Raw genomic sequence first — 19,492 nt, forward strand, 5'->3', positions numbered from 1 at the left:
ATGTCAAATACGCTGAAATATGTGGAAAATCTTATTTTTGCAGAATCCAAGGAGTTTGTGTGCCCACACATCCCTATTGTCCATGTTGATGACTCTGCACATAACTGTTTTCCCCCCTCGCTGTTCTTTGTGAACTCTGCACAGCTAAAATTGATTCCAATTCCCTTGATGGCTATTTTATAGAGTGGATTTTATTCGTTAGGCTTCTTTGACCCCAGCTAGGCAAATCTATTAAACCTCTGATTTGATATTTAAGAATTTAGAGTAACTTATCTTCATGTTGTTTACTGTAATACCCTTCTAAAAGCTAGAAATTAATTTTTTTTTCCTTTTTATCCTCATTTAGTGACAAATCCTGCAGCACTTAATCTGGTAGGAGGTTTTTGCCTTTCACTGTAGGGACCTATTCTTCACTTGGCACAACAAGGTGTTGCAATAAGTTTCAGAGGCTTCGTCTTTTGCTTTGGGTGGGTGGCTCTCAGCACTTTGCAAGATTAAGAGTGTATTTCGCTCCAGGAAGCAGCCTGCCCTCCCTTTTTATTCACCTTTCTGCTTCCAAGGAGAGCTGCTTTTCACACCAGACACATTTGTGTTTACAGATAAAAAGATTTTAAATTAGAGTAAAATTGAAATCTAGGGTGAGACCAAATTACTTAATCTTTTAAGCTGGTGTTCTGTGGGATGGAGGGGCTCTGTCGCTTTATCCCTTTGTCTTATTTAATGGTCCAAGACTGGAATCCAGCCTGCAAGACATCAGATCCGCCTGTTAAAGTACCGGGACAGCATCCAGGAGTCTCTTCTGTGGCTGCAGATGTTCCTTTACAAGTACCCTGTGTTAAGTTCCTTCAGCTCAAACGCAGTCATTTCACTGTAGGATGGAGAGGGTATAGGTTCTGTCTGCCTCAAGTAGATATAAAATACCAACCACAACAGCCCATGGAGAAGGGAGAGGGCTCATGGTAACCAGCGTAGTGACCAGGTTTAGTCTCCTGTTACAATCTTGGTGTGTGACTGGTAGCAAAAGGTCTCAACCGAAGACTTTGGAAAGGTTGGTGCTGGCAGTATCTCTGTGTCTTTGCTGGGAACGTAAGCAAGGAAGGGGCAGCGCTCATTTTTAACAGTTTGTGTCTCAAAGTTGTGGGGATGCAAAGGATCTTTTGTACCTTGGGGAGGTTGTAACAGAAAAATATCACAGAGGAAGATAATTAAGATTATTTAAAAAAAAAAAAAGAACAAAACCCACAAACAAACAGAAAAACCTGGCTGGCTGAAAGATGTAATTTTTTTATGCTTTAAAACGGTTGTATTAAATATGCAATCCACTTCCAGCTTAGCTGGTCCTGAAATAATTAGTTACAATCTAGTTCAGATCGCTGTTGGGCATCTTACAAACAATAGCAATTAGCAAAATCTGTTTAGGTCCGTAGCTGTTGGTGTGTTTAGGTTTTTTTTAAGCTGTAAGTTTGGTTTTATTTGTTTTTTGCGGGTTTTGGTTTTTTTTTTTTTTACGTTTCAAAATAGAAATAGAGGCCTTTCAGTTAGGAAACTTTTTTTGCCTTTTTTTTGTTTGTTTGTTTACCATATCCAGCCCCTTGTGTTGGCAGGAGGTTTTGCTTGGTCTCTTGAGTATCCATGAGTTCACATGCATTTTTTTTTTTTGTTTTCTTAGCCAATACTTACTGATGGATGTGAGTCAGGGGTGTGACTTTGAGGGCATTGTTAAAAGGCCTCCTAAAAATGATATAAAATTTTGGACTTCAGATATACAATTCTAGGGGAAGAATTGGTGATCTATAAATAGAAATAAATGGTGTTGCTTTTGTGATCACCTTGTGTAATCGGAAGTGTTAACTTCTGCTTCAGGAGGCAGCTGGGAAGCAGTGTGGCAACTTAAACAGATCGAACAGGAAGAGGAGGAGTTGTTCTGATTCTGCAGTCTTTGAAACAGCTATTTCGCTGTAAATACTGATCAAATAATTTTACTTCTTGTGGCCGTACCTCCATCTTCAACGAGCTCTCAAAAGGCCACCAACATAAAATGGGGTGTCATGGGAAACAATAGTGGTTTCTAACGGCCCACCCCAGTTCCTTGGAAATCATATGCAAAAATTTTGTAACTCTGGTAATTAATGTTTTTATTTCTTAACATGCAAGTGTGACTAGTTGGGACCCAAATTTAAATGCTAGGTTCCCACGTTTCTCTTTGGTGTTTTGATGCTGCAGCTGCTTTGGAGGTTTCCAGTGGCTGGTGCATTATTGCAGTTAGTGAGATCGTCTTGTTTTGTGTCTCTGAATGGTGGCAGAAAGGTGGTGCCCCAGCTGTTGAGGAGCGTTCCTCCCTGTAACCTGGTGCTTTGAAGATGGACAGTTCATAATCCCGTGGTTGGTCGTAGAGCTGAGGTGATGCCAAAATCAGAGCTGAGAAATGAGATCTTGAACTCCTCTCTCCCTGACAGATGAGGAACCTTTAAATGGAGAGTTGATTGTGCAGGAGCCAGGAGTGCCCATGTCTCAGAATAAGTGCAGATTAATTTAGGGCTCAGTAAAGTCATCATTTAGAAGATGAAGTATGAGTTTGTATCATCCCAGCCCTTTCACGCTGCTGCCTGTGTGGACACAGTGTACCATAGATCTGTCCCTTGGCTTGCTATGTACTTGTGTCGCCCAGCCCAGTGTTGGGCTACGATCTTCTGTGCAGTGTAAATCAAGAGTTTGAACTGTCTTTATAGCTTCAAGCATATATTCAAGCTTTTCACACTTTCTGGTACTGAAGAAGCAGACTGTCTGCCATGTATTTTAGACTCATTTGCTCTTCATAGCTATCAGCCTTTTTAATTAAAAACACTGATTACTGTGTAAGCATCTCAGTCCCATCATTCAGGCATCTGAGGCAGGCAATATGAACTTTCTCTCCTAGACAAACTCTACAAGCTGGTACCATTCCGTGCTTGCTGCCTGTTCAGAAACCTCTAGTTTGTTCACAATTTCTGTGCATCATCAAATGACAGAAGTTGCTTTGTGTGGTCCGAAACTTGGCCTTAGAAACAAAAACAAATGAGAAAACCCTAGTGCTTTTGGTTTGGAAAGGAGCTGTTAGAGATGCACGGTGCCAGGTTCTCCTACTCCTGTCCATACTGAACTGTAAGTTTCTTTAGGGTTGCAAGGAGAGGAGGAGGATGGAGACGTTAATGCACTGTCACTTCTGCAGCTTGCTCTGTCAGAGTGCTAATGCGGACGTTGAAATCTCTGTGGAAAGGAGGTCAAAACCTCCGGTCTTCTGTCCGTGTGAACGAGAAGCTCCCTGGGCTGTAAGAACAAAAAGACCAACCTCTTCTTTAATTGCTTGGAGTTGGTTATGCAGAATTCCTTAAACCCGTTTTAGACAAAATTGGGCGAAGATTCTGTTGTGAACAGTTCAATTTCTAATGCTGTGGTTTTGGTGGAAGATACACACTTTTCTGCTGTTCTGAAAGAATTGCAGAAAAACATTTTTTTTCTCCTCTACTGTTTCCAGATTGAGAAACAGAAGGGCCTTCTCTTGGAATGCTGTTGGAAAAAAAAAATACGCAAAATGGAATAGGATCCGTTTGTAATGGGGTCTGATTAAAACTGGCAATGGTGTGCTGAGAAGCCTCTTGCGTATTTTTCATATAAAAATATATTGTTTAATGTGGGCTTTTGTTTTTGATGGGTGGAAGCTACCTTTCGTCAGTCAAAGAATTTTAGTTCTGCTTTTTGCACTTTTTATTGTGAGAATACATCTAGCATTTACACTTGCAGTGCTTGAAAATAAGAAGGGATAACACAACAGTTTAAGGTATCCTCAGGAATGCACATACATTGTCATGCAGAGGTATCTTTGGTCTATAGATAATAGGTGTAGGTAGGTCATGAAGCATGTCTAAAATCAAAGGGAGAGTTCGTGCTGCTCAATGTCTGAAAAGTTTCTGAAGGCTGTATAGTCAGGACAGGAGCTGGATTTTGACTTCAAAATTCCTGGTTAACTTGCTCAGGTTTGCGAAAACTGTGTTTCCTTCGTTCTCGTCACGAGTCTGTTTTATTTTACACCACAGCAAACACTGATATTCTTGAGGAAAGAGGCAGGTAATGCTGATCATTTGTGTCTCCTTGAGGAGGCACGCGATGTGGAGGCTGCACGCAGGAGATCCACATCAGCACTTGGGTTTCATAGCAGGTAGACGGTCTTGTACTCACCTTCTTAAACCATCTTTCAAATATGCTGTTATGTATGAGGTGAAAATGCCTTAATTTCTAACAGTTCGTGTTTATTCTCCTGGCAGTTGCCAGGCCCTAGCTCTGTGGGGAAGAGGATCAGAGTAGCGAGTTCCCTGTGGATCAGGAGCAGGCGGACTGTGCGAGCAGGTCTGCGTAGTCCCTGCTCTTGCCACGTGCCGCTTAGGAGGAGCAACATACCAACACTGAACTGAAAGCTGTTTTAAAATCATTGATTCATTATTGTTGAAATGTAGAAGACTAAATATTCTGATAAAAAGGAAAACTGGATGTCTAAAAAAGATCTGACTTATGGTAGCCACCTGTGAACTTTCTAGTCTAAAGCAACACACTCTACTCTTTCCATTTCAGGTTTGGCTGAATGGCTCCGTTAGGTTGTGCTCCTCCCTGCCAGTCAACTGGAGCCCCGCTAGCTATGCACCAAAACCTGACCTGCCTTTAGTGGTGGTCTAGTGCTTTGAACTTACTGGACTGGGGAGGTTGATACTACAATCAAGCCTCCAGGTGGCCTTAAACAGCTCTTGTTTTCTGTAGGCATTGTTTATTATAGAGTATTGGGAGGAGTTTCTAAGCCCTGGTGTGGTAGGAAGTGTGGTGTAAATGGGTGGACTAAGCATTGCTGGAATAAATGTCTACCTAAGGGGAGCGTCTGTGATTACAGGAGAGCAAGGTAAGAAATGTGCTTGGTCCTTCTGGTGCAGTGCTCTTAATCCCTCCGTGGGACGAGCAAGGCTAAATTGGATAAGGCAAAGAAGGCTACACGTGGGGCAGCTGGGTGTGACGTAAAATTCAGGGACTAGTCAAGACGTCCTCCCATAACTGCCAAAAGGATGTTAAAAAACACAGTTTCTGAAGACTGGGATCGGTTTTCTACAATATAAAATTTTGTTGCAAAAAACTTCAAGAAAAGATTTTTCCAAGATAGTCCTGTCGCGTATGTTTTGCTCAAGATTCTTTGCTGCAATAACTCCTTGAAAAATGAAGCTGAATCTGTCCTTGTCGCTTGTTCTGAATAATGGACGAACTTGGGCTTTGTTTAGTCCAGCTCATTCTGCAAACTTTGTGCTTGGTTTAAGAAATCCAAGTCATCAGCAAGCACTTACTACATGGTCCACGCTGAGGCTTGCAAAGAGACACTGTGCAGGTTCACAGGTCTGTCTGCACTTGTAAAATAGTCATCTTGTCTTGCTTTGTCCTTTTTTTTTTGTTTAAACCAAGCAAAGCCAGTGTAGAGCTTCTTTTGAAAAGCAAAGCGCAATCTTGAGACACAAGTCTTGCGGATGCCGCTCTGCTTAGCTGCAGGTGTATTTAAAAAAACCCTAAAATTCAGTTCAGAAGGAAAATCTTGGTCTTTCAACTGCTTGTCTTGAAAAAATATGTAGAGACCTCTGGTGGAAAGAAATGAAGGAGGAATTTTCTGTGTTAAGCATGGGAAGTGAGGATGCAGAAGTGGAGGGATCTCAGTTATGGTGTCCTCTTGCTGTGCATGTTTTACTGCTTTCTCTTTGGAAATGTCCCAGCCTAAGACTGCTGGATGGTTGCAGTAAGGGGAAGAACAAGCTTTGTCTCCTTTTATGCATATTTGGCAATGAATTAGGTTTGGGGACTGCTGTTTTGATAGTCTGATGTAATGCTGTGAGGTGGTTCAGGAGTCTGTTCACAGGCCGTAGGCAGGAGTCTGTAGTGAAGCATGAGCAGACCCACCAGGCTGGGTGAACACATCAGCCGTCCTACCTTAATTTGCTGGTGGATATGTCTTGGCATCTTGTACAAAAAAGAGCCTCTCCAGGCCTCTTTAAAGCATCAGTGGTGACCTGACTGGGCTTCCTAGAGTTATAGGCAGATACTGAATTTCATTGATTGTGACCAACAGGAAACACTGAAGAATAAAGCTTATTACAAGGCTGTTCCTTGATTAGCTCCTTGGCTGATGGTAATACACAGCACAATGTAGGTCCCAGTGCAGAACAGCGCACTGCAAAGAGAGCTTTTCAAAGTAATTACCTGTAAAATGAGGAAAAGAAATGTTCATCCCAAATGAATGGTGGTATAGAATCGATCGGATTTATTTTTAAGAGACCATTAGAGAGCCTCCACAGCGTTCCAGCGATCACATATGCTGTTGGGGGAGGAAGGCTGGTTCCTAATGAAAACCTTGCACGTCATGCCAGTGTATGCAGTGCAGAGGGGACAAAAGGTTATTTAAAAAAAAAAGTAGTTCTTATCAGAAGTACTTTGACATTAGTCCTCAAGTAATTATTTTTATCCTTCAATAGGTACATCTGCATGCTATTGTGCTAACGCTGCTGCTTCTCTTGTTAATTATACTCCTCTAAGCTTGCTTCACAAGAGTAATCTAGCAGCCCATAATAATTAATGCAGTTCAAATCAAACACAGTAAGAATGAAACAAGCTCAACAGAAAAAAAAGGAAAAGGAAAAAAGAGTGAAACCCAACACTTGGGCAGTTTGATGCCATAACAAACATTCAGGCTGTCATGTGTCCGTGTTCATATAAAAAGATACCCTGGGCATTACAGCACTGAATTTTATTGAATATGATTAAACGTAATGACACCTTGTTACAAACAAATATTCTTTACCCATTTTCTCTCCTTTCACCAAAAGGTTGTTAGTGATTGCTCTTGCCGTTAGCTTTAATTAAATTTTTAAATAAAAAGCAGCAATAATTAAAGTTAAGTGCATTAGCAATTCTTTCCAATGACAGATTCTAAACATAAGCCTTTCATAGGGTTTTTTTGTTGTTATCAAATGGTAACTTTGGTGGAGAAACAGGTCCTGGTTAATGTTATTGCTTCTTTTGCAAACCAGAAGCCGAGAGGAGACTGATACTTTTATGTCCTTCTGCACAAATGATATTTGGAGAGTTCTGTAATCAAAATATTGTGCCAAATATTTCCTGGAACGATCAAACCAAACCTCAGAAGACCTTGAATCTTGCACAACCTCCTTTGCAGTTGTTGAAATTTGTGGCATGTAAGGTGATGATCAGGTGACATAGTTTTTTCCAATCTGGGGAACATTTTTATTACTTTATTGTGGACGGTCATGGATACGGCAAAAGTTGATGGCGTTGAATTGTGTAGATTAAAGCGATTACTTAGTGTGGAGATGTAGCTGTTCATCAAAACCCCAATTCTTTCCCTTACCCAACCCCACTGTCTTAGGGTTAGCAGTGTGTTACTCCTTACTTTAAACATACTGGCTTTGCTGGAGCTGAGTACGTGACTATCTAAAAGCTGGTGGGTTTAAAGGAATGAGAAATGTTGTTTGTGCAGCACAGGAAATTAATTTTTTAATTTTTTTTAATAGCTGACCATCGGTGTTTGTTCAGCTTGCGCCATTGTGGGTTTTGTATTGAGCTCATAGAGTAAACTTATACTGAAACTGGTCTTCAGCCTAATTCTTCATAAATGATTGTATTTACTCTCATTGTCGGTTAATGAGCAGCCCAGGTTTATGATGCTGAAGGAGGGTGTATCACGTGGTGGCCATAGCTTGAAATTGCTATGAAAACAGCTGGGTTTTCATCTGAAGAGTTAGTTAGGAAGCACATCTCCCTGAGATGATGTAGCCATGTGAATGCTGCTGCTTTTATTCGGAATGCTTGTGTGGATTTTATTTGGTGTGTGTTTTAATAATTATTTCAGTGCGTTGTATCTTGACTTTTTCTAGGTAACATCCATGGGTGTCATTCCCCGCCTCCCGCCATGATTTAGGTTTTTTTAACGTGAAGCAGGAGTTGCTGTTGGCTTTAGGAATGAGAGAATTCTTACACCGGTGTCTCAAAAATCTGAGTAGCACTTTTTTCCCAGGCGGAGTCACACATTCCGTACTATGAACTCCATTGAAAATCACTTGGGGGGGTGGATTTGCGGTCAGGCTTGTTGATGGAATTTGGGCCATCAGCAAGAAAACAAAGCCGGAATGGAGGGTCAGGAGTCTCCGGAAGAGGGGTCATGGGTCTGGAAGCGGGACCAGAAGTGTGGTCATGCAATGGGAAGTGTATCATGGGCCAAAACCCAAAAAAAGCCTGGAAGTTAGGTCAATATCAAAAATTGCTCAGAGACAACTGTAAAACTAATAAAGTAGAAGTCATAGGGCTGTAATTATTGACCCAGACATAAATCTTAAGAAATTTTTTTAAAGAGAAAATGATTTGGGCTGGAAGTGTACTTTATTGTGGTTCCCATCTACACTCATTACACGTACCAAATCAGCAGCTGCTTGGAGAGCCACGCTGAGTTTCAGCATGTTTGTCCCTCTGAATAAAAGTTGAGGAAGCTCCCATTTATCAATCTGTGGTCATCCAAGAGGGTTTTGAGGAGTAAGAATGTTGTTTGAAGTGTCCAATTAGACAAAATAATCCTTTGGGGGAAGAAAAAGTGAAATTGCCTGTTTTCTTTGTTACTTAGCAGCACCTTTTCAATGTGAACCTGTGCAGAAATTCAAGCTGGAGTTTGCATTGACGTGTATTTTGGGCTCTGGATTGTTTCCAAGGTGTCTTTGAAGAGGCTGGATCCTGTTTTCTGCCCCATGGAAGAACTGCTCAGGTGTGCTGCTGGCTATGGGGCGATGCCCGCAGGCAAGGAGAGCAGGAGGAGAATGATGACGTTGTGTGTGGATTGGAGGACAGCCTTTTTCTATAAATACACATTATTTTTCCTGTTAAATGACTGATGCTGAGAGTGGTTTTTAGCTGAGCTATTTTTAAGAAATAATGTATCCACTAAGGATGTCATTATGTATGAAGTTTTAATATAAACTGTTTACATATTGATCTTGTTGTAATTTAAGCTGTTTCTTCCTTATCTTCAACAGGCAGCCAGATAAACTTGTGGTGGTTTGGACAAGAAGAAGCCGAAGAAAATCCTCTAAGGTTAGTTGATTGCTTAGTAAGTCCCAGCGTAGTGACAAGCAGAGTCAGCTGTTTGAGGGACTGGTTTCTTGAGTGTGGGCAGCAGACAAATAAATGAGAAAGTTTAAACTCAGTTTATTAATAAAGTTCAGCATAAACTGCTGTTGATGTCAGTGTTAATTTATGGAAACATTTAACTCTGATTTCAGCTTTGGTTATTTGTTCTGCAGAACTGTATCATCATCAGTTCAATTTCAGTTATTAACTGGTAGACGTAATTAGAAAGGGGAATTTGTTTCGCTACTAGAAGTCTATTAAACATAATTTAAAAAAAAAATTAAGTTAAAGAATCTGACATCCCTGCAGTGGGAAGAAAAATTCTGAAAAGGCTTATTCACAACTGGAAAATACTACAAGTCAGAGTAAAAGCAGGAGCTTTCAGCCCATTAGAGCACCTCTGAATTGAATTTTAACATTTTAATTCCACAAACCCTGTGAGGAAGCCTGTGAGTTTGTGTTTTCTGGCTAATGACTCGGTGGTTGGATCAAAGGGGAGCTCCAAGTGAAGTCTGTCCAGTATTTGGGCATTCGTAAAGGTTGTCTTGTATGGGGCTGGGGTTTTTTGGTGTGTAGAAGTTTGTAAGCAGAGTAACCCTCTCTTATGTGAGCTTCACCTTGTTTTTATTCCTGCACTAAGACATCTGAAAGCTTTATGAGATTACTGTCTCTTTGTTAATGGTGCTCCGTTTGTCTAGACTGCTGAATTTTACTGCTCAGACAGTAAGATGGAGTTACCCTCTGCGGAGCCTCCTTTGGGTCTGGGGTGAAGGGAAAGGAGAGACAGTCTGGGTGTGTGGCTTGTTTTCCACAGAAAATTAAGCTCAAAAGAACCCTACATCACTCTCTGTATGTACTGAGATTGAAACAAATGGCAAGCATTTCTAAACCTCTGCAGCGTCTAATACGACAATGTCTTGTATGGTATCGACTAAGAAGAGTAAAATCTTTTGTCAGTCCTATCAGTTGTTGTTGCCTAGGGAGTTGGGGAGCCTATTTCGTTTACAGCCGGCAGGCAGGACCTTTGAATGCTGGTTGTATTGTAGGATTTCTTCTGTTGCCCTGTGTCCTCTGGTGTAGGGTTGTCCCTGGTTTGTCCAGAAGCTTGCGAAGGGCAAAGCGAATGAGGGTTGGTTGGGCTTATGGCAGGTGGACTTGTTCAGAGGGGAAGTTTTGGAACTCAGCGTTTTAATAATTCTTTAAATAGACTTGGTCTGTTAACCTCCATTTTTTTGGTGTATGCACATAACTCAAAATGATACTACCAAGAACTCTGGGGTGGTGGAGAGAGGGCACCCACAGTAGAGAAGATACCTCAAAATAATTACATGTTGAAGAACTTAAATGGAAGAACTTAAATGTTTAGAAAATGTGATATACCATTTTGTACCCTACTCAGGAGAGACTTTCGAGGTTTTGGGAGGTTTTAGGAGTGAGCGAGCAGCTGCGTGGTTGCTTTGTTGCTGCCTGGCTGGACTTAAACCACAACACCCTGTGATAACTTTTTATTTTTGTTTAATTTCTGCAGAACAGAGGGAGAAAAGGTAATCTAGAACAGTAAATTCAATGCTCACAGACGCATTGTAACCCTAAGAAGCTTAGTGAAAAGCAAGGTACTTGTCCACGAATGACTGGTTAGTTGAGATTCAGAATATGTTCAGAAATAGAAGCCCTAACAAAAGTCGAGCAGGGCTTTGTGCAGTGACGGGTTTCCTCCTGTGCTGTTATAGGCATGATGCCATAGGCTCCAATGGCTTTTTGGGCTTGAAGTTTACTCAGCTGGGCCTTAAAGTTCCAGGATATGTCCTCCCATGAGTTTCTTCTATTTTGGTCACCAGGCAGAAGAAGCAACTTTTGCATAAACTGACGGGTTTACCTGAGACTCAGAAAAGTCTTTTGCAAACTAAATTTGTTCGTGCTTAATGACATCCCACAAAGGTGCTTTGGAAGAAGCTGAGTAGCCCTGAGGGCTGGACACAGGATAGAGTTAATTTTAAAGCTTAGGTAGTTGATATGATTTTAGCTGTTTGGGTCCAAGACTGTAGATCAATAAAGTCCTTGATGTCTTAGTCATCCTGCCAGTAAAATACTTTATTCAACATTATTTGTTTGATCTAATTGCTTTCTTGGAAGCAAGTCAAATGAATATTTTCTCTTATTTTATTTTTGATGAACACTGGACTCAGGGAGTACAAAGCATTAATATTTTCTATGTTTTTCAGCTTATTTGAGAATAGAGGAGGAGAAGGGATGAGGTCTTAACTTACTGTTAGCTTACTGTAAAGACTTTGAGGGTTATGATCTTTTTTCTGAACTTTTCAGATCATTAGGGGTAATGAGAGATGTCCCTGTGCTAGTTCACGGGGTCACAGAATGGTTGAGGTTGGAAGAGACCTCTGGAGGTCACCTCGTCCAGCCCTTCTGCTTAATCAGGAACACCAGAGGTGGTTGCCCAGAGCTATGTCCAGACAGTTTTTGAATATCTCCAAAGATGGATGCTCTCAGGGCAACTTGTGCCAATGCTCAGCCACCCTCATGGTGAAAAAGTGTTTCCTGATGTTCAGAAGGAACCTCCTGTCTCACCGTGCCCACTGCCTCTTGTGCTGTCACTGTGCATCGCTGAGGAGAGCCTGTCTCTGTCTTCTTTGCGCCTTCTGTTCAGGTATTTATATACATCTTTAAGATCGTCCAGAGCCGCCTTCTCTCCAGGCCGAACAGTCCCATCTTTCTCAGTTTTTCCTCCTATGAGAGATAATCCAGTCCCTTACACATTTTCATGGCCCTTTGCTGGACTCTCTCCGGCTCTGTGTCTCTCTTGTACTGGGAAAGGACAAGAGCTATGTCATCAAAAAATGTGGTGCAACGAGGAAGATGGTGTGATGGTGCTATGGATGTGTGCTGAAACAGCAGTCTGGTGGATGGATGGGTACAGGACCATAAGTGTATCCAGCAGTCATGGACCTTAATGCGGATTTAAGTTACTTACAGCTCTATTCCAGGATCTCCTCTCTCTGGGCAAGTCTTAGGTCGATGCTTTTCAAGAGACATGTCGAGACAAGATGGCTCTGTATGGCTGGGCAGCTTCATCGTGTGCGCCAGGACTTTACAGAAATGGTGACTTACAGTCTTGCTGTATTTGGCAGAATTACTGGGCGATCCTAGAACTAAAATGAACTTTCAGCTTGGGAAGTTGCCTCTCTGCTGGTGCAAATGTTGCCTTCCTTCAAAATCAGGTAGGTGGGGCTTGCCACAGCTCTTCAAGCCTCATTTGGATGCTTATCAGCATCCATAGTTTACAGAAGGTGTAACTTGTAGCAGTGGACTTGCTTAACTCTTCCTCTTCAGTTCCCGGGCACACTGGCATGTTGCTCCCAGGTTTTCAGGTCCTGGGTTTTGGGGCTTGCCTTTTTTATTTTTGAGCAGGGGAGGAATGTCTTTGTTCTAGTGTAAAACAAGGGGAAAATGTGCTGTAAATATGTTTACCTTCATTTCACTGAGATGCTCTGGTGTTTCCAGGCTTTGAACAAAAAAATTTCAATTTGAAAAGACATGTTGCTGTGATGTCAAGGAGGTAATTTCTGCTATCCCTGTGTAGACATACAGGCTTATGGTCAAATTATACACCTCTGAAGAATCAAATTTGCACTTGTTTCTGAGAGCCTGGCAGAATTATTCTTCAAAGATCCTTTTTATATCAAAGCTGAAAGAAAGTGAAGGTGCCTTGCCTGTCATTTGAGCACTTCTCCTCAGGTTTATCAAAAGCTGTTTAAACATAGAGGAGAAGGAACAATGTCGGGAACAGGGAAAGGACTTGAAAGGACAGTGAGAGCAGAGCTAAGAGAAGCAGAGTGACAGAGGGTGAAAAGGATCTATATGTGAGGAGTAAAAGTGATCCCTTGCTGTCCGCACCAGCAGCCCACCCAGCCTTTTTTCAAGGATATGCTGTCAATAAAGCAGCAGTGGGGTCATCTGCTTTGCTGCTCGTGGCAATCCGTTGCCTTTTCTGGCTATTTCATTGCCGAGTGCCAGCCCTGCCTGTCACTACCAGCTCCTTCGCGGGCCGGCATTACAAAGGCATGTTGTGACTGACATGCCGATGACTGCCTGGGACCAGCGCAGTTCAGTAATGGAACTCCCGGGGCTTCTTGGTTTCTTAGTAGAGTCACTAAGTCATATTGGATTGCAAACGTAGGCGGTCGAAGTTAGGATGAGTCGTTCTGGTTGTCGGTGTGTACTGTTTTAGGCGGATGATACAGTCTTCAGCAAGGCATTTGCAAATTGTTTTCTTACAGCATCGCTACCTCATTAAGTGGACAGTGGTTAGGGAGAACGTGAGGAGCGAGTGGTGAGCAAAACTGCTTAATCCATAAAGAAGTTAGAGGGTGTTTGTTAAAGAAGATAGAGGACACGAACAGAAAAGGCTGCCTCACTGTTATGCGGTTAGATGCTGCCTTGCAGAGTTCAGTTCTGTCCCATCCTCAGCTACAGAGTCCTGACCGAGGCTGGCTGGAGTATTAAAGCTCAGTGTGATATAGCTTTCCATTTTGTGGGTGTCTGGGCCATGGGGACTGACTTGCAGCAGTGTTGAGCAGCCATCATTGTAGTTGAAGTAAAAATGTCTGCTTTGGAAGACAAAACAAAAAGTCGTTTCATGCTTAATCCCTCTAAAATCAGGTCGTTGCTGATTTAAGCAATGCCAAGTTAGTGGAAACTGGCTGCTCTTGCTGCTTGTAAATTTGGGGCCATAATACCATGCCTTTTTGAAGGGATCCTGTAAAGCTAAATATTGCTGACATTCTGAGATGTAGTGAGGGGCGTCCCAGAAAATGACAAGACAAATAACTCTGTATTCAGTTCTCACTTTCTTTCTTTTTTTTTTTTTAAGTAAGAAGCCCAATAGATAAGGTCAAACCACTGAGAAGGAAGCCTCTCTATCTTAGCATCATCTATTGTGGGCAGTGAATAAGGCAAGATATGAGGAAAGAAATAGCATGAATCATTTCTTTAAGGAATAAGTCATGAATGTGTGTGTGTGTGTGAAGTTAGGCTCGAACAGCCAGTCCAGTGCTAGAGAATCTGTTTCATAGTGAAGATGAGGTTTCACTCATTTTCCAAGCTTAGCAGTCTTTCTGTAGCTCTTTAGCAGAAGTACATGGATGCGTAATTACAGCTGTAACACCTGCGCGTGCTGATGAATTGAAGACCTTCATCAGAAGACGTGTGGGAATCTCCTTGTTTCCTCGTCAGCTCTCTCTCGACACTGACAGCGATGGGTTGAACGAAGGCTGCTGGTGTTTCCCAGGCTTTGAACTTTCTTCTTTCGTCCATGCTGGGTTTTTTGGACTGCATCCCAGGGCAGCAGTGTGACAGGAGCGTTGTTCTGGTGCCCAGAACTGGAGGGTCAAGCACAGTGATTTCAAGATGGTCACGGGGATGCAAGCTGTAGTCTGGAGTACGGTCTTTAATTTGTCTCCTTCCTTTGTGATACAGAGTTATGGTACAGAAGAAGAAACTGCCACCCACAAACCGCTAGTTGAGGTTCCTTGTGGTGTGGGGGAATGGGCAGCTTTTCCCATTCCATTCCTTTCCTAGTAGGCCTGATCGAGCTGGATCATACTGACCTCTGGCTGTCCCCGGATGATGTGGTGGGACTCATCACAGAGCAAATCAGAGCAGTGCTTGGTCTTCATAAGCCACACTGCTGGCATGGAGGCACCAGCTGAAACAGCTGCCTGCTTAATGTCAGCTCCTCCTCTTCGAGTTACTCATTAATTTTTTTTCTCTTCTTGTCTAAGTGTTCTGCCTGGATAACACTGAAGAGGAGGGATTATCCTTACAAGCTGAACTGCCCTAAGCACTCCTGGAGCCGGTTGGGCTCCTGCTTTGTTCTTGTGCCCTGAACAGCCTGTCACAGAGACAAGTAGCAGAGCTGGTCTGATCATAGGCAGTTGGCAAAAATTTTCTCAGGGAAAGAAAAGCAGCAGCTTGCTGGCTCACGACAAAGCCAGTTGTGGGGCTGCAGGTGGGGAATAACGGTAGGTTTGTTTCTGACTTTTGTTTTGAGAACACAATATTGAGGGCTTGGCTATAGGAACTTATTTTTGATTCATAAATATAAACTGTTCCGTAATTTCCAGCAGGCTTAAAGTATTATGTTCAACTCTGGGATCTTACAGGAAAGTAACCTGCAATTATCCTGCACAACAGAGGTGGGATGAGACAACATGGTAGTGAAGAAGGGAGAAAGCAGACGTGTGATATAAAGTCTCTGGAAGGGTAGGCTTTTGAAATACTGTAATATTTTGGTTTTGGAAAGTCAGGAAAGAGATTTTTGTGGAGAAAAAGACAACTGTAAGCAGCAGGAAGCAGAGTTGGACATGATAGGAGTGGCATATGTGTCAGGTCGTGAAATCTACATCCAAGGGCTGGGGAAGTGACTTCCATCATGTGCCGTAGTTAGCTGATCTGTGGGCGCTTGCCTTGTTGTCTTCATGATGAAGTGATGAATAGCTGGTGGGGGCATTAATTAACTTCCTGTTTGAAACCAAAGTTCCTGATTTGGGACTGTCTTCCACTTCGTCTTTGTATTCAGATTTAAAAGATTGTTCTGTTGACTATTCGATAATCCAGACAGCTAAGCAGTGACTGTAGGGGAAGGTTTATATCAGGTTGTGTGTATGCCCCCCCCAAATTGGCTGAAAAATTCTGCTGTAGGTTTGATAGGGTTTTTTATTTTTGCAGCCTCTTCCTCCTTCCTGTAAGAGGATGACACTGGATTTGTAAGTGTTTGTACACTTTATGTTGCAGAGAATTGGTAGTAACTGTTTCTCAGATTGGAGGAGAGTGCTTCAGAAATTAACAGTGTTTCTAAAATTACTGGAGTTTGCGGAAATGTATTTGTGTTTTGGAAAGCTGTGCAGTGTCATCACCTTCTCCAGCACCTCTGTTAATTGCCATGGTCCAAGTTTGCCTGCGGAGCGGGAGGCGGTTTTATGGGATGAAGGTCAGCCCCTGGTGGGTAGTTAGAAGGAAGGTGGTGTACCAAAGGCAGCCCTCGAGTGAGCTGGTCCCATCTTTTGCTCAATTCCTGATCTGCTCTGTGTTGAACTAGACAGAGCTGCTTTATAGTCTTCTGTCATGGTTCACCATTTGGTACAAGAGTTTCAGCAATGCTGGGAAATGTTGCTTTTATGATTAAGGCAAGCCCGCTCTGTGCTCCCCAGCAGAAACTGCTGGAGAATAAGAACTGAGTTTTTCTAGCCTGTGCATGAGGTGAGAGGTGTGTGAGCTCCTTTTTCACACAGTCAAACACTGGGCATGCACCAAGAATGAAGAGACTGTGCCTTGCCAGTAATAGCTTAGGTATTACAGAACACTGAGAATTCGCACAAACATCAGAGCACTCTCTCTGTGTTTGAGACTATTGATGCCTGCTTGACAATAGATTCAGTATTTTCAGGAGTGTTTCACCAATTTTGAGTAGAATTTGTAAGCTCTTTGTGTTGTACGAGCATTATTGCATGGAATGCTGGGCACTACAGTATCTGGTCCTCTAAGTTGCTGATTTCAATCTATTTTTAAAGATTCTTCCCTTCTCATTGGATCCAGAGGCCAAAGCTGCAGAGGTATCGAGTTGGTCTTTCCGGTTTAAGCACAGCAGAACAGTTGTGATGTTCACAGCATCGTATGTGGTAGATTGCAAAGCCAGCTGTCTGTGTTGTAACTGTGGGTGTTTTAGAGAGAAAACCAGGGAAAGGTGTCAAAACTGGGTAGCCTGCAGTGCTGGTGCAACTCAGTAGGCTCACCTCCATGTCCCTTCTTAAACAGCTTTCTTCCTCTAACAGTCATCAGATTTGTGCCAGAGCGATGCCGTAGGTTGGACAGTGTCATTCATGGCTTGGCTCTATTTACAGGGTATTTCAGCAACCCCTCCTGTAGATCCTGTTTCCTGATTGAAAAGAGCTTTCGTGCTACGTCGTCTCCTCATTTTCCACTGGCAGAAACAGGGAGGAGTTGTGTTTCTCCTTGAAATGCAACAGAGCATTTCTGTTCCTCTTTCCAGGCTATGGCTCACATTCCGTGGATTTAGGAGAGGAGTCTGGCAAGGGGAGAGCTGTGGGTGAAGAAACCGCTGCTTGTGGTCGCTTCTCTTGCCTTGGCTTCAGGACCAAAGGGAAATGGCTAGTGAAGACTAGTAGTAGATAAGGAAAAAGTGGGTCTAAAAGGCACAACCCAGAGGGAAATCAGGTTAGAGGTGAGGATTAGGCTGGAAACATACTGTACAGACACAGCACCTAACCTTGGCTGAGCCCTGACAGCAATCCCCTGGTTGGAAGTGTTGGCAGTTCTGCAGAGGTGGCCTGATCCAGCTTATATATCAAAGTCAAGGCTTATAATTTGGAAATTGAAAAGGTTTTTTGGTATAGGCCAGATACAACTCCAAGAAGCCGCAGCACAGAAGTCCCTGATATGAGATATACTGTGTGAGAATAGCACTCTCCATGTTAATTTTAAATTATTATTGTCATTAGCCCTTCCTCTGTGTTTTTTCCCCGCCTCTGCTTTCCCTTTTCCTTTTCTCCTTCCCAACAACTCAGATGTAGTTTCGATGTTACTCTTTTCTGTCATGCTGTTTGTGTGGTACGGTGTTTATTTTTCAAAGCCAAAGTAGGATTTAATAACATTCAGCTGATCACAGAACAGCTTTGCTTTAAAAGCTCATTAGCTGGAGCTTGTCTCCTGGTTGTTGCTTCCAGTGTCATGCCTGTCACAGTGACAGAAAATCATGTGCATCCGTGTATGTGTTTATTGTGTCTCGCTTCCTCTCCTGGTGGGAGGCAGTGCTGATAAAGGGCTTGAAGGAAAGCTTTGCCTGCACCAGTGAATGCTTTCTAGTTTGTTTCGTAAATGGAACAAGCCATCCTCGGCTGAGCAGGCTGTCACTGCTTGGACCTTGGGCGTCACAAGTCTGACGTAATTGTCAGTATTGGCCAAAAGCAGGAGGAAAGAGCAGGTTTCAGACGTGCCGTGAGCTGAGCTCCTCTTAGTTTTGTGAAAATTAGTATCTGGAAAGAGGATGGAGTGCCTCTGTGGAGAAGTCCATTTCTCTTGCTAGATGTTACACGAGGACAGGCTGGCTGGCAGGTGTGTGCCTGGCTCTGGATCGCTCCCTTGTGCCTGCTGAATATCCCCGTCAGGCGGGCTGAGAGCAGTGGGGGGACTGCGGGTCCTGTGGAAGGGAGGCACAAGACAGAGCTCCAGTGGCTGCGGTAGGGATGGCAGCTACTGAGGTGAGTTTTGCTGCTCACAAAACATCTTTTCCTACAAAACACGCTTGTGGAGTAAAGCTCTGAAGAGTGTTGTTTGCCCAGTTATTCAGAAATTCACCCAGGCCTGCTTTAGAATAACGAGATTAGGCTGACATTTGTGGAGTTAAAAATAGCAGGGTTCTTTGAAGTTGCTCCTTTTCAAAATCCCTTTCTTCGGATGTCCCCAAGTTGTGTTACTTACGTTTACTCCGCAAGCACAAAGCATAGACACCTGCTGAAATGTGTACTCTAATTAGGCATCTTTGGGAGCAGAACAGCAAAGATAGAAAAACTTGTGATAAAACCACAGGGGAGCTGGCAATGTTAAGAAAAAAAAAAAAGTAACGGGATGGCAGTGAGCATTCCGTGCACGTGTAGCTGTGGAAGCAGGTAGGGCTCTCTTCTCTTGGGGCCGTGCAGGCTGGATCCTGCTTCCCTTTTCCTCTGTGTGATCTCTCTTCCCAACCCCTCTGCCTCTCCCTTTGTCCTTCCACTCCGTGTTGCTGCAGCCTTAGCTGTTACTGTCAGCTGCAGTGAATCTGCAGACCCCTGCTTTGTGAGGGCTGAGGGAGTGGAGGAAGAGGGAGGCCACCGAAGGTACCTGTGATGCTGCAGGCTCCAGAGAAACCACAGCTGAATGCAAGAGGGCTCCTGAAGCAGCAGGCTCCTGTGATGGGGCTGTTAGAGCTGAACCTAGCACCTGGAGTACGTGCCGCTTTACCGTACACAGCAGCAGGGGCTTACTGCCTCGATGTGTTAGAAGGAGTATAAAACTACAACAAGTGATGCTCTAGAATTTAAAAAGAAAAAAGATGAGTGAATTTGCTTCATTTAACAGTAAATAGGTGACACGTTCCTTCCTGATAAAACTTGCAGAGATTTCTAGTAACACCACTGCTCCTCAGCAGTCTCTCGTGCATCAGCATCCCTCCGTCATTTGTCTTGCATCATCACAAAATGGATTACGTTGAGCTTGGAAAAAGCCCCATATTTAT

The 19,492-nt window shown here is 43.0% G+C and overlaps 1 protein-coding gene across 1 annotated transcript in view; it reads left to right on the plus strand.

The window, feature by feature from the left end:
* The window catches only part of LOC104489940 (EH domain-binding protein 1-like), a 125,705-nt gene that overhangs the window by 15,677 nt on the left and 90,536 nt on the right, over positions 1 to 19,492 (plus strand). Inside the window, exon 2 of the mRNA XM_010132164.1 lies at positions 9,096 to 9,153. Coding sequence (XP_010130466.1) covers positions 9,096 to 9,153 — 58 coding nt within the window. The remainder of the gene's footprint in view (positions 1 to 9,095; positions 9,154 to 19,492) is intronic.

This window comes from Buceros rhinoceros, unplaced genomic scaffold, assembly GCF_000710305.1.
Source record: "Buceros rhinoceros silvestris isolate BGI_N320 unplaced genomic scaffold, ASM71030v1 scaffold6380, whole genome shotgun sequence".
NCBI lineage: Eukaryota > Metazoa > Chordata > Aves > Bucerotiformes > Bucerotidae > Buceros > Buceros rhinoceros.